The following is a 14,210-nucleotide window of genomic DNA, read 5'->3' on the forward strand; positions in this document are numbered from 1 at the left end:
GCCTCCTGAGTAGCTAGGATTACAGGCGTGAGCCACCAGCGCCCGGCCTAGGAAATATTTTATTAAGGAAATGAAACTTGAACTGATTTTGAAATTAAGTCTAAGGCCTGACTAATAGCAACAGAAAGATTAATGTCACAGGTGTTGTTTTTAAAAATTCAAAATTTTCCCTTTGGTTTTTAAATACTGAAAAATATTCACAGAAAATTTTATCCATCTTATTTTCTTGCACATTTACATACAATTTAACTTCTGTCACAATCATTTTCACTGTAAGTTAAAAAAATTAGTCTGGGCTGGGAAGGTGGCTCAGTGGTAGAATGCTTGCCTTGCATGCATGAGGCCCTGGGTTCGATCCTCAGCACCATATAAGCAAAAAAGGCCGGAAGTGGTGCTGTGGCTCAAGTGGTAGAGTGCTACCCTTGAGTTGAAAAGTTAAGGGACAGTGCCCAGGCCCAGAGTCCAGATCCCACAACCAACAAAAAAATAAAAATAAAAAAATGAGTCTAATATCCTATATTTCTATTTTTTCAGCAGTTGAGATACTAAAAGATAAAATTATATTTCACGAGAGCCTTTCTTGGCAGTATAGTGAAAGAATAATTTTTTAGTGTTAAGAAAAACTAGATGGTTACACAATTTAGCCAGATTAGGACTAAAATATAGGTCTCCCGACAGTTTATAACTGTATGCTCCTTAATTTTTTTTCATCAAATACCAATAACTGAAAAGAATTATAAAGTCACTCATAAAGGTTTTGCTTGAAATTCTTTGAAGCTCCCGATTTTATGTTAAAAACATGTGAAGTCTGCATTCTATGCCTGATTTACTGATTTCAATGCCTAATTTGCTTATCTTATTAAACTGATTTAAATTATATACTCTGAAGTAAAACTGATGCTTCAAAAAGTATTATTTGCTCCCACAGCTTACAGTCTAAGCCTTAGAGTGGCCCATGATGCAATGCCATGTATCCTCAAAAGGGTACATATATCATGGTATTTTTTTTACATTTTATTTCCTTATTCATTAGCTTCTGAAGAAAGAATATTTTAAAATGCGGCAGATTTACTCTTTGATATGTATAAATTCACAAAACTACTACAAAACTTACTAGAGATGGTTTTTGGTTGTTTTTGTTTTATGACAGTTCTATGGTTTCAACTCAAGGTCTTGAGCTTGCTAGGCACCCACACTACCACTTAAGCCATGCCCACAGACATCTCATGATTTATTTTTCATCTAGAATCTTATGCTTTTGTTCTGGATGGCCTCAGACCAACTGTAATTTCTAGTATGGACAGTCTCTCATGTGGCTAGAATCAGCTACATACCATTACTCCTAGCTTGTTGATCCAGGTAAAGGTTTCACTAATTTCTTTTTCTATCTGGCTTCAAACTGTGCTCTTCCCAATCTCTGCCTCCTCCCAAGTATCTGAGATTTCAGAAGTGAGCTACAATGTTTGGCATCTAGGCTTAGTTGTAATTATGAAATTTTCAAGAGGTTTTATTCAGTTAAAATTAATTAAATAAGTTAATTCATAAATTCCTTACACAACCTAGAGAGAATTTCTACTTGGCAATATTAAATGTTTGCTTTTTGACAGGCCACTCAAAAATGTATCTTCGTGAATATAAAGGTACATGGTATTTATGGACACAAGTTCCAATTACTTTTATCCAGGTTAAGTAATCTTTTCTTCTTCCTTAGTATTTTCTCTCTGCCTAGATGCAAAGGAAGAAATTCTTGTTTTCAAGATTTCTTTTTTTTAAGATCTCAAATTCCAAGAATACTTTGTTAGTCAATCCTATTTACAGATACTTGATTGTTCTTCAAGCCTATTTACAAAGCAAAGTATAGATTTATCTAATTTACTGACTTCCATAAAAGCACCCTGTTCAACTTATCCAGGAATCTATCACCAGTAAGAATAAAAATAGACTCTTATTCATTACTCCCTCCCCAAAAGCATACTGTTGGTTCTACATGAAGTAATATGAAGTCTAATTACAAAATATGTCTTTAATATAGCTAAAACTCTTACTGTAACAATTAACAAATTGTAAACTGTCCAATAATGATACCATTAAGTATACTGATGATAAATTAATTTAGTATATTCCTACTTTGAATAAATATTTAATTCTTTAATACACTGCTTCCAAACAAAAATTCATAGAACTGCTGGTGGCAGGCAGGTAGTTCACACCTATACTCCTAGCTACTCAGGAGGCTGAGGTCTGAGCATTATGATTAAGAAAGTCCATGAGACTCTTATTTCCAGTTAACCACCAAAAAGCCAGAAATGGAGCTGTGGCTCCAGTATAGAGCACTAGCCTTGAGCATGCATACACACACACACAATTCAGAAAACAATGATCTATTTTGAAAAATTTCAAGAACAATTACATATAGTCACTAACTGCAGTGATTCATATCTATAATGGGGTGTTTGGGAAGTAAAGATAGGAAGATTGAGGTTTGAAACTAGCAAAATATTACAAAGATTCTATCTCAAAAACACATGGGGCATGATTGTCCTTGCCTATAATCCTACCTTTGCTGAAAATAGAAGTTTCCTACTTCTACTTTTCCAGGGCCAGCTTCAGACAAAAATGAGACCCTATCTGAAAAATAATTTTAAAAGGGTTGGGGATTTGGCTCAAGTGGTAGAGTGCTTACTTGACAGGCAGAAGGCCACAATTCAAATTCCGGTACAAAACACACTTTTGTGGTTCATGCTTGTAATCCTAGCTACTCAGAAGGCTGAGATTTGAGACTTATGGTTCAAAACCTGCTGGAGCAGAAAAGTCCTCAAGCCTCTTATCTCCAATTAACCTACACAAAAAGTTGGGCCAGATGTATGGAAGAGTGCAAGGTGTGAGTGAAAAAGCAGAGTAAGAGTGTGAAAATCTGAGTTCAAGCCCCAATACTGGCACAAAACAAAGTAAATGAATAAAACAAACCTTAATACAATCTTCTCTGAAAAGGGTCATATAGATCAATGTTACAACTCTAACAAGGAAAAGGTAAGTTTACTGAACACACAATCCCATTTGACAGGATTTAGGTTTGCAACAGTAATTTGCCTAATGACAACATTCTCAAAGATATACTTAGTTATCTTCATCAATAAATATTTGTTCCATTATCTCCAGACAATTTCAACTTTATAGCCTAGTGTAATAAAATATATTTAATAATAAACATTATTGAAGTAAAATATGAGTTTTTAAAATGCCCTTCCTAGCAGGGAATAAGGTACACCCCTATAATCTCAGCACTCAGATGACTAAATCAGAATGATCACAAATTCAAAGCAAGCCTGGACTACATAACAAGACTCAAGTCAAACATTTTTTTAAAAATTAAATTCTTAGCCGGGCGCTGGTGGCTCACGCTTGTAATCCTAGCTACTCAGGAGGCTGAGATCTGAGGATCGTGGTTCAAAGCCAGCCAGGGCAGGAAAGACCGTGAGACTCCTATCTCCAATAAACCACCAGAAAACCGGAAGTGGCGCTGTAGCTCAAGTGGTAGAGCACTAGCCTTGAGCTGAAGAGCTGAGGGACAGCGCCCAGGCCCAGAGTTCAAGCCCCACGACCGACAAAAAAAAAAAAAAAATTCTTTTGTTACCTAAACCAATCTCTGAAAATTTATTAGGTAATGGGTATAAAATACCCAATGGAACATAGTCTGTTATTCTATATTATAGATGTATAAATATCCTTAAACTTTTTTTTTTTGGTGGGTCGTGGGGCTGGAACTCTGGCTGTCCCTGCGCTCTTCAGCTCAAGGAGAGCACTCTACCTCTTGAGCTACAGTGCCACTTCCGGTTTTCTAGTGGTTTATTGGAGATAAGAGTCTCACAGACTTTCCTGCCAGGGCTGGCTTTGAACCACCATCCTCAGATCTCAGCCTCCTGAGTAGCTAGGATTACAGGCATGAGTCACCGGCACCTGACTATCTTTAAACTTTTTAGAGTGGTAGAATTAATGTGCTGCCTTGATAAAGAACATCTTTCAAGGTGGAAAAGTACAAGCAAAGTGACATGTTCAAATTCAGTGTACTTGCTATGCAATTGTTATGACTGACTATAATAACTACTGAAACTATTATTAAAAATCTACATCTGTCCTACCTTGTCTCTAGTTTTTAAGCAGCACTTACTTGTCCTACATTGTTTATTACAAATTATTTTAGTCTCTATTGTTCAAATAAAGAGCAAAAGAAAAAAATTAAAAGCTAGACCTTAGATAAGTAAAGGCTATAAAAATGTATGTATATAGCTTGCATTTCTGCAAGATGCCTGACAGGTGCCTGTGGCATATGCCTGTAATCCTAGATACTCAGGAGGAAAGTCTGCTATCCAGGCAGCAAAGTCTGTGAGACTCCTTTCTCCAATTAATCACCAAAAAGCCAGAAGTGGATCTTGGTTCAAATGATAAACGCACTAACCTTGAATAAAAAAGTTCAGGGACAGGGCCCAGGTCCTGAATTCAAGCCCCAGGAACCTCTGCCCCTGCCCCCAACAAACACAAAATTTAAAAAAACTTTCATATCTGATAAATTAAGTCAGATATTCATAAAGATATTTTTCTTAGACATGACCAATAATCTTCAACATAAAATATTTCAATGTACAACTTAATTTCATATACATGGGTTATCATTTTCCCACTAAAAATTAGCATAGCTAAAATATGCACTTTGCATTAATTATCATAATCTGATTTCTAAGTCCTAAATGATTCAAGACTGTCAAGACAAAAAGAAATGCTGTTGCTGCTGAATGTTTCCTTTCCTTTCAAAATTCTAAGACAGTTCATAGACAACTATATTGTCCAAATCTGTAAATGAAATGAAGAAAAACATTTAGAGGATAAAAAGTTTCAAAGTACAAATAATATTTTTCAAAGATAATAAAAATGCCACAGAAGTCATTAAGTACTTTACAAATGACAATACACTTTCACTAATGTATCAAACACACCATAAAATGTATGTGGATGTACCATACTTTTTCCCATCCCCCTTATAAACTAGGTTTAGATAAAATATTTTAAAATTACTACAGTGAAACATGTTAGTAAAATTTTTAAAATTTTATCTTGAGACAAGACGTTCCCTATCTAATCCAAGCTTCCTTTTAGCACTATGCCCACTGTGAAAATGTCCTTCGCTTTCAAGAATGATGCAAACTAGCCAGTTTTGTGGCATATGCATGTAATTGTGCATGCATGGTTGCAGGCTATCATGCATGCATACATTCTAGAAGCTGAAGCTGGAGTGTATGGCCAGCTTAGGGTACACAGTGATAATCTGTCTAAAAAAAAACCCCACAAATTACACTGTGTAAAATCAGTTTCAAGTATGGCTTCCTGATTTTCTCAACTATCTTAGTACTTAAATTTTGTGAAGAATAATTTTTTACATTGTAAAATTGCAACACTTGAAGTCTAAAATACACACCACTGCACAATGCAAATTGGCTTTTTTCTCAAAACCACATGGAAGGTCAATACCATAAAAATTAAACTATTTGAAATAAACTCCACTACCCACTGACTAACTAGTCTTTTCCTTTGATTCTTCTCCACTTAAAGGTTCCATCATATTAGATAATTGTCAGTAAAGTTTCAATGGAAATTTTTAGTGTAATTTCTGACATGAAATATCAATTTTATAACCAAATTTAACTGCCCTCTGTTACTACTTTGTACATATCTGCAACTTCCCTTTCCATCCTTCAAATTCATCCCTATTCCTGCCACTAGACTTTTCCCCAGGGAATACTGAACTTCATTCTCAAGAGAGCGTCTCTAAACTGTCTTTAATTCCACTGCCAAGTTGTCTTCTCTCCTTGACATTATGCCACCTACCTCTTCCACCTGGGGTTTTCAAGGCCTTTATGCTGCATTTTTATTCTGCTCAAGAGCCTCATCCTCGACTACATAATTATTTATAAGGTTGCAACTGACTTTCAACTCCCCTTAAAAATGCCAGTTTCTTCTTGACCCTGTTAAATATACTAAATCATCCCTTTAGTCACATTCGCTTTAATTCCATGCAAATATGCAATTTCTTTTGAACTTAGACCCCCCCAAATACACAGGTTAACGTATTGAGACAACTTCTTGCAATAATTAACATAAACAATTAATAATTAACTGTTGTGCAATATTGTTGTGCAATAATTAACTGTTTCTTCCATTGTTCATCTATGTAATCCCTACTGGACCACAGTTCTGTCATATATGGGCTCCATTTCAAAGTACTCCGGTACACCCTAACCTGATCAAGGTAAGATGACTGGCTAAATAAAAATATTAGGAAAAACGTAAATAATAAATGTTGTTTTTTTAAATCTCTATAGTTTAACTTTTAAACATCTATGGCCTTTTGTTTCCATAAACAGCTGACATTTTGAGGGGGGGGTTTCTGTAAAATTTCACTTTCATTATTCTATTAATTTTAAAGGCATGGCCAGAATTTAAAGTGCAATTGAGGTATATACACTTTGAAGGAATACACTCTTACATCCCATGATCAGATTCTTTGAAAACCAGCAATGCCAACTTCAAGAATTCTGAGGTAACACTGAACAAACAGCTTCAGCGCTGAAAGAAAAACAGCAGCTATTTTGCATGTTTGGATTGGGGGAATTCCCTTTTCTGTAACTGGCTTAGACTAGCTTCTCTACCACAGGGGCTTTGGACAGAGAATATTCAATTAATGGCTGTTAGTGTCTGCAAATAATGCCATGTGAAAGCAATTCAATTACTAAGAAAAAAAAAGGAAAGAGGACAGTAAGTATCCCCTTCTCATAAAACTCAGCAGGTTAAAAAAGCATTGTATCTACTCAGTCTCAGAATTTGTTTCTACCTGATAATACACGCAGGTCTCAATCAATTTAGTCCCTCTTTAGCACCATCTCAACCTGTCAGAATTTGACAAAGGAAAAAAGAATAATAAAATAAGCATGGGAGACACTAGGATTCCCGTCTACAGTGCTTCTTTCCCCAAAATCACATCAGTGAGTCTTGGATTTCCTTCACTCCAAACTAAGCCCTCGGATTCCAAATATAGTTCTTTAACCCTTGCCACGCCACTCAGTTAACACATACATCTCGCCAACTACAGAACCACGGCAGAAACCTCTACAAATCGGCTAGCTATTCATCTTGGAAGTCGTGCCCTGCAGCAACCGCCTATCGCCAAACTCGGGGATATTACCCAAATACAACGCAACGGAATCAGACATGCAGAGCACACACGACTTTCGCGAGGGAGGGAAAGGCGACCCGGGAAAAGTACGCTCCTCGCCAGCCTCAGGACCATCCTCCGGGGGTGGGGAGCAGGGGGTTCCCAGGAGGGAGGGGGAGAGAGGAGCTCCAAAGAGGAAACCCTTTCCTCTCGAGTAAAAAGGGCTGGAACCCCCGGCCGCAGGCTGCAGCCAGTCCTCACGAAGGAAAAGAAGGCAGACAAGAGGGCCCTTTTGCTAGGAAAGGCGGAATGCAGACTTTCTGAGGTCCGGACGCAATCCGGTCCCCCAGCTCCCGGGTGTGTGTGGGGAGTGGGGGCGGGGAGGGGGGAGGCCAGGGTTGTCCCGCGGGCGGCTGAAGGGATACCCGGCCCGCCAGGGGCAGCCGGAGGCGGAGCAGAGTTTCGCCTTCTCCACACCCAAGTCGTGTCCGGCCGGTGCCCGGGGCAGGTCGGGCCGGGGCTGGCGTGGGGCCGTGGGTAGGGGAGGAGGGTGGCGATAGGGTTTCCCCACTCGCAGGAAGAGCATCAGCGGAGGACGCACCCCGCCGGCCCCGAGCGGCGTGCTCTGGACTGCGGAGCCGGGATCCCGCCGCCTGCACCTGCAGCACGAAGCCCCGCAGCGCCCGCCGCACCGGCCCCTCGGTCCCCCGGGGGCTGGGGACTTAGGTGGCGAAGTCGCTGGGGGCCTGACACCTCTCACGGGGGCCGGCCCCGGCGCCTGGGGGAACACGCGGGAACACCCCAACCTCCAGCATCGCTCGGCGGTTGTAAAATGCACCCCCCTCCCCCGGTCCCCCTTTTCCCGAGGCCGCAGAGGAAGGCCAGCACAAGCCACAAGCCCCCGTCAAGCCGGGAACAGCGTGGCCACAGCGGGGCCAGGACTTCCTTCCCCTCCCCGCGGTTACCTGTGAGGACTCCGACGCGAATTTGATGGTCGTGGTTAGTGAGGATCATTCCCTCGGTCGCCATGTTTCCCAGCGCAGTCACCGCACTGACAGGAGCCGGGAGAAAGCCGGAGCCCGGAGCGCGCGGGCCGGGAGCGCGCTCGCCTCAGAGAGCGCGAGAGCGAGGGCGCCCGAGGAGCGCGAGGCGAGCGGGTGGACGAGGAGGCGGCGGCGGAGCGCCCAGTGGCCGGCGTGGGGCTGGGGGGAGGGGGCAGGCCGCGCTGAGGAGTGCGCGGGTCCGCGAAGGAGGCGGAGCTGGGGCGCGCGACCCCGAGGCCGGCTGGGAAAGGCGAGCTGGGGTTCGGAGCGGGGGGGGGGGGGGGAGCGGGGAACGCGGCGGCAGCCTTGGGAGAGCCGAGCGCGCGGAGGCGGCGGACCGAGGCCCGTGAAGAGAGAGAGAAAGCCGGTGGCGGTGCGGCGTGTGAGACCCGGACGCCTGGACGGCGGGGGACTGGGAGGAAAAGAGAGCACAAGCTCGGGGGGGGGGGGTGGCGGGGGCGGACTAGGGACGGGGGCGGAGCTACACCCGTGGCGTGCAACTCGTGGAGAGTGAGGGGAGGAATGAGCGCTGGGGGTGCGGAGTACGGGAAGGAGCCGGCCCAGCCTGTGGAGGACCCAGGAACGCTCCTGGGCGCGCGAGTAACGCCGGATTGGCTGGGAGAACGCGGCACGGGTGCGCGCGAGGCACGAACGCGGCCTCCGCCGGGCCCCAGGCAGAAGCAATCCCCCGCCGAGCTGATACCGAGTGCGTTCCCGGCCGCCACCGGCCGGCCCTCCCGACGGCGGACCGCCTGGAGGGTGGCGCGCGCGCCGGAGACGCGGAGTGGCTGGACACTCCAGGTCCCTCCCCGCAGCTCTCGAAAGCGGTGGGCCACCCGGTGGAAGGCACGGGAGAACCTCGAGGTGGCTTCAGGGAAGCCGTGTGGGTGTCCCACAGAACCGGCCGTGGACGAAGAGGGAGGTCTCCTGTCCCGCCTCAGCCGCCCGTTCCTCGGTCAGCTCGCCCTCTTTAGAGTATGTCTGCCTCACCTCGCTTTGGGATCCCCTCTCCAAACAGTTCCTAAGAGAAGAACCCCACAGGTGAAGCTTGGGGTCTGGCAGGGCATCTAGAGCAGGTTCCTGGCTCTTCTCTTTCCTCTGTCCCACCGTTCGTAAGCCTGTAAGCTTCCTGGGCCACCACCACCTCTGCTGTAACATCTATCTACTTAGTCTTAGAGAAGGACATGTTTCTTCCCACTGAACCTCCATCAGTTGCCATGGCAATTGAGTTTCATTTCAGTATTGGTGGGATAAGACATCTTTCTGTGGACTTTTATTTATGTCCCTTTAATGAGATATTAATTACCTGCGGCCACTTCGTGTAGGTGTCTTAGTTGCCTTTTTCTGATCCTTTCCACTTATGAATATATGTGTATGTATATACACACGTATTTTTTCTTTCCCAGCACGTTTTTTTTCTTTATCAGCCATAATAAAACTTGAAAGCATAAAAATGAAACGTGGAGTATCAAGAAAAGTATAATTATCATCCTTTGGACACAAAGTCTCAGAACCTATTCAATGGTTGCGAATGTTGTACCAGTTGGAACACGAAATCATTCTGTTGTCTGGAGAGTCACATTATGTATTTCATTCAGTAATGAAGTACAAAGGAGACGGATGAAACTTAGGTGGGATAAAATTGTGAGGAGATGTAACAGCCAGATCATTAACTCACTTCCCATAATTACCACAATAGATCCTGATAGCCAAGAGAATCTTAACTGGTTTCAAATGAGGAGACAGATGGGCATGTCCAAAAAAGATTACTTTCTTTATCTCAAAGATGAAGATCAGAAAGTTGATTTCTATCTTTATCCTCTACTACATACTGAAATTTTATGATTAAAAAATATTTGAACTTCTACAGATTTAATCGTGCCCACTAACAGGTTCTGTGAACTTAAGTTTTAGACTTGAAACTGATAGACTAAGTGTTCTTTAAGTAAAAAGTATAATAAATTAATTTTCATTTTAATTTGTTTTACCCATTAGTTCAAGAAAATAAGTTTCAGCTAGTATTTATAAAATTTATCCTCTTGTTGGTTTCTAACTTTATACCATTAGGATCAGAAAAGATACTTGAAACGATTGCAATTGTCCTAAATTTGTTTCAGATGGTTTTATAGGCTAACTTAGGATCTAGTCTGGAAAATGTCAATACTACAGCTTTAGGATAGAATGTTCCATAAACATCTGTTAGGTGCATTTGGTTTAGAGTTGAGTTTAAATCCAGCGTTTATTTTCTGACTGAATGATCTGCCCATTGCTTAGAGTGTTGAGGTACTCTACTGTTATCACATTTCAGTCTAACTCTCACTTAGAACTAATACTAATTGCTTTATATACTCAACTACTAGTGTATTGAGTACGAACAGTATGAGTATTTATAATTATTATATCCATTTGTTGAACTAATCCCTTTGTCATTATATAGTGGTTTTGAACTTAAAGTTTATTGTTGTCTCATATAAGTATACTACTCTTGCTCTTGTTTTGCTAGTATTTGCATGGAATATAATTTTCTTTTCCCTTTCAGCCTCTGCTTTTAGGGAGGAAGTGAGTTTCTTGTAGGCAACAAATGATTAGGTTCTGCGTATTTTTTCAAATCTAGCTTGTCTATATCTTTTCATTGGAGAAATTGTTCCATTTATATTCAGCGTTATCATTGGCAGGTAAGGACTCCTGCCATTATCTTAATTTTTTTTATTGTTTTGTTCCTTTCCTCTTCCCTTAATGTTTTTCTTTATGGCTTTCTGTAGTGATAAACTTTTCTTTCTTTTCTCTTTCTCTTTTTTTTTTTTTTTTTACTAATTTTTAGTAGCTTCCATTAGTTATACAGAGGAGGATTTCATTGTAACATTTCGATGCATTTACAATATGTTCTAATCAATTTCACTCTATTACTCTCCCTTCACTCTTTTTTTTTTCTGTATTCTTGAGCTCACTTAAAAATGTTTTAGTTGGTCAGATGCCAGTGGCTCATGCTTATATTCCTAGCCAGTCAGGAGACTGAGATCTGAAGATCATGGCTAGAAGCCAGTCAGGGCAGGAAGACATCCTAGCGACTCTTTGTCTCCAATTAGCCACCAAAAAAGCTGGAAGTAGAGTTGTGGGTCAAGTTGTAGCACACTAACCTTGAACAAAACAGCTCAGGAACAGCATCCAGGCCCTGAGTTGAATCCTCAGGACTGGCACCAAAAAAAAAAAAAAAAAAAAATGTTTTAGTTGGGTTGGGAATTAAGCTCAGTAGTAGAGCACTTGCCTAGTATGTGGAAAGATTATCATACTTTTTTGGTGGTATCATGGTTACTTGTTTTTTTATTTTTCTTGGGTCCTTGTGTTAAGTAATATGCATCTGATAGAATGGTCACTTCTTCCAGATTTATAGAGTGGTTTTCATAGAGATTTTTCTCTAGATGTATCTTAGGATATTAGTTGAGTAGGGTAGTCTTTGTGTAGCAGTATAGTTTTTGTGCCGCTTTTTTTCAGCTATAGTGATTATCATCTATGCCTGTAATGTCTTGGTGGGTTTGGCTGTAGGAATTTGTTAGGTTTGTCTTTCCAGCTCTAGATGGCTGTGGAACTGGTCTTAGAAAAGGGAATCTGACTAGTAGTTATTTTTGTGTGATCATTCTGGGCCCAACCTCCTGCTAGACAGAGCTGCCTGTTCCTTTGGAGGAAGGAGTACTGTGTGAGTCAGTACTGGAGTTAGGCTCCAAAAACACCAGGGCTGAGGAACTGTGCTGGTTGGGATATGAGTGGTGACTGCCTCTTAGCAGTTTATTTCCTGGAGCAGTTACACTCTACTGTGGCACCAGTGTCAAGAAGGTGCTATACAGCAACAGATTGGGTTAGAAACAGGATGGTGGTAGTAGTGGTACACAATGTCAACTCCTTTTTCAAGGTAGTGTGAAGATATGTGAACTATAGGCACTCTCGTCTGGAGTTGCTGGGAACTGTAAGATTCTTCAACAGTGTGAACTACAGGTATCCATAGTGTTACTGAGAGCTGCTGTTTCCTACTTAACCTTTTGTTCACTTATGTCTCAATTGATATTTCTATTTAATTTCTGAAGAGGGCTCTTTACCATTTCTTCAGTTATTAGGAGACAAACAATACACACACACACACACACACACACACACAAACAATACACACACACACATACACTCCCTGATCTAAAAATTGACATGAATTGAGTTTAAGTGAATTTTTCTACAAATCAAAAATATGCTTTTCTTAAATTATTAATTGGTTTCCAAATATCTTTCCTTCTAATAATTGTAGTTCTAAACTAAAGATGGAAGTATTAGAATTATTTCATATAGTGTATCAAACAATACTGGTTGCTTTGTAGTCATTGCAGAAAGTCAACTTTGGGGATAGGTGTGAGTAAATATCCTCTAAATGGCTTAAAAAAGCAAGAAAATGAGATAAGCCACAAAAATAGTACCATCCAAAGGTATTGCTGAAAGGACAGTATTTTTCTTCAGTTGATATTGACATTAAAAAGTGTCTCCCAAGTACAAAGATGTCAGGTATTTTATTTTCAACAAAGCATAATTGGAATGTTGTAAGTATAAATAAAGCAAAAATAATGATGCTTCTGCCTCCAAATACTTCCTGCTGATTATTTCAGTTTCCTGAGAGATGAGAATGCTCTAGATATTAAGTATAGACATATTCCACCAAATTAGAAGCTATAATTCTCTCTGTAAGTTAAATTAATATTTGGTTTATCAGGTAATCTCTTGAGTCTGAATAGCATGACTAGGTCTCTGATCTTTTGGATCAGTTGACAAATTTGTGCTCATAAAGCTGAGATCCATATCCCTTATTTTTGAAACCATTGGCACAATTTGATAAGTAGCTAGCCAATTTGACAGATAATCTGAATTTCCATAGGTGAAAGAGTACAATGTGTAATCTTAAGCAGGATTAAAAATAGGTATAATATTTTATCTTGGTGTTAAGTGTTTGTGGAGCATTTGAAGGACTGGTGATAACCCTGAAGGATAATGCACTTACATGTCATAATGTAAAATTATGAGATTCATTATTTAAAAATAATGAAAATTTAAGAATAAACTAGCTTACTTAATGCCTTAATTAACAACAAAGAAGTGTAGAGGTGGAGATCACATACTAATCTAAATTCAGTGTAGTCATAAAATACATTCAGTCACTGTGCTTTTAATCAAGTCTTTAAATGGGTTATCCATGTTCCTCAGTTAATGACTAATTCAAGGTAGAAATTGTTTTATTTTTTTTTCTTTTGTTCTTATTGATGTCTTAATTCAGTTGATTTGGAAAATTTCAGGACAGCCAAAGTCTCTCAGGGACCATGTAAGTATATCTTGAAACAATGTAGATTACATACTCAACTGACTTAGTCAGCAGAACATGAAACTAATCATCTTTAGGCTTTAGCGTCTTAGTTTTGTTGTCATCAGGGGAAAAATACAAGTTAGACTGGAATATGAGCTGTTAGTCATAATATCTACGCTCTGGTAACCAGTTCTGGCTTGAACTAGCTGTGGAACTTTGGACATCTTTTCAGTGTATCTGAACTCCACAATTTCTTTTTTTCTGTAAAGTGAAGGAACTTTATACTTATCTAAAATTCCTTTCAAATACCAGAATTCTATGACTTCTTCTAGAAAAGTCATCTCAAAGAGAACCAGCAAAAACCCAGGCGAGAGGCATAGCTAAAGTGGTAGAGCTTCAGTCAGTTCGACAAGCATGAAACCCTAAGTTCAAACCCTGTGTGCATAAACAGCAATAATAATTGAAAAACAATAAGCCCCCTGTACATCACCTTTTTTAAAAGTTGTACATACTAAAAAAATTTTAAAGCCTTTAAAATATGTGCTTAAAGACAAACTGACCTTGGGGGTTGGGAAAGATTGGCTTTGCCTATTACTAGAAAAGGATTTCTATTTAGTTTTGTATAGCTGTG

The 14,210-nt window shown here is 40.5% G+C and overlaps 1 protein-coding gene across 1 annotated transcript in view; it reads right to left on the minus strand.

The window, feature by feature from the left end:
* Positions 1–8,508, minus strand: part of Gphn (gephyrin) — a 397,524-nt gene extending 389,016 nt beyond the window's left edge. The window contains exon 1 of the mRNA XM_013016472.1: positions 8,170–8,508. Coding sequence (XP_012871926.1) covers positions 8,170–8,233 — 64 coding nt within the window. The 5' untranslated portion in view covers positions 8,234–8,508. The remainder of the gene's footprint in view (positions 1–8,169) is intronic.
* Between the last annotated feature and the right edge of the window lie 5,702 nt (positions 8,509–14,210).

The sequence above is a fragment of the Dipodomys ordii genome, unplaced genomic scaffold, assembly GCF_000151885.1.
Source record: "Dipodomys ordii isolate 6190 unplaced genomic scaffold, Dord_2.0 Scaffold2, whole genome shotgun sequence".
Taxonomy (NCBI): Eukaryota; Metazoa; Chordata; class Mammalia; order Rodentia; family Heteromyidae; genus Dipodomys; species Dipodomys ordii.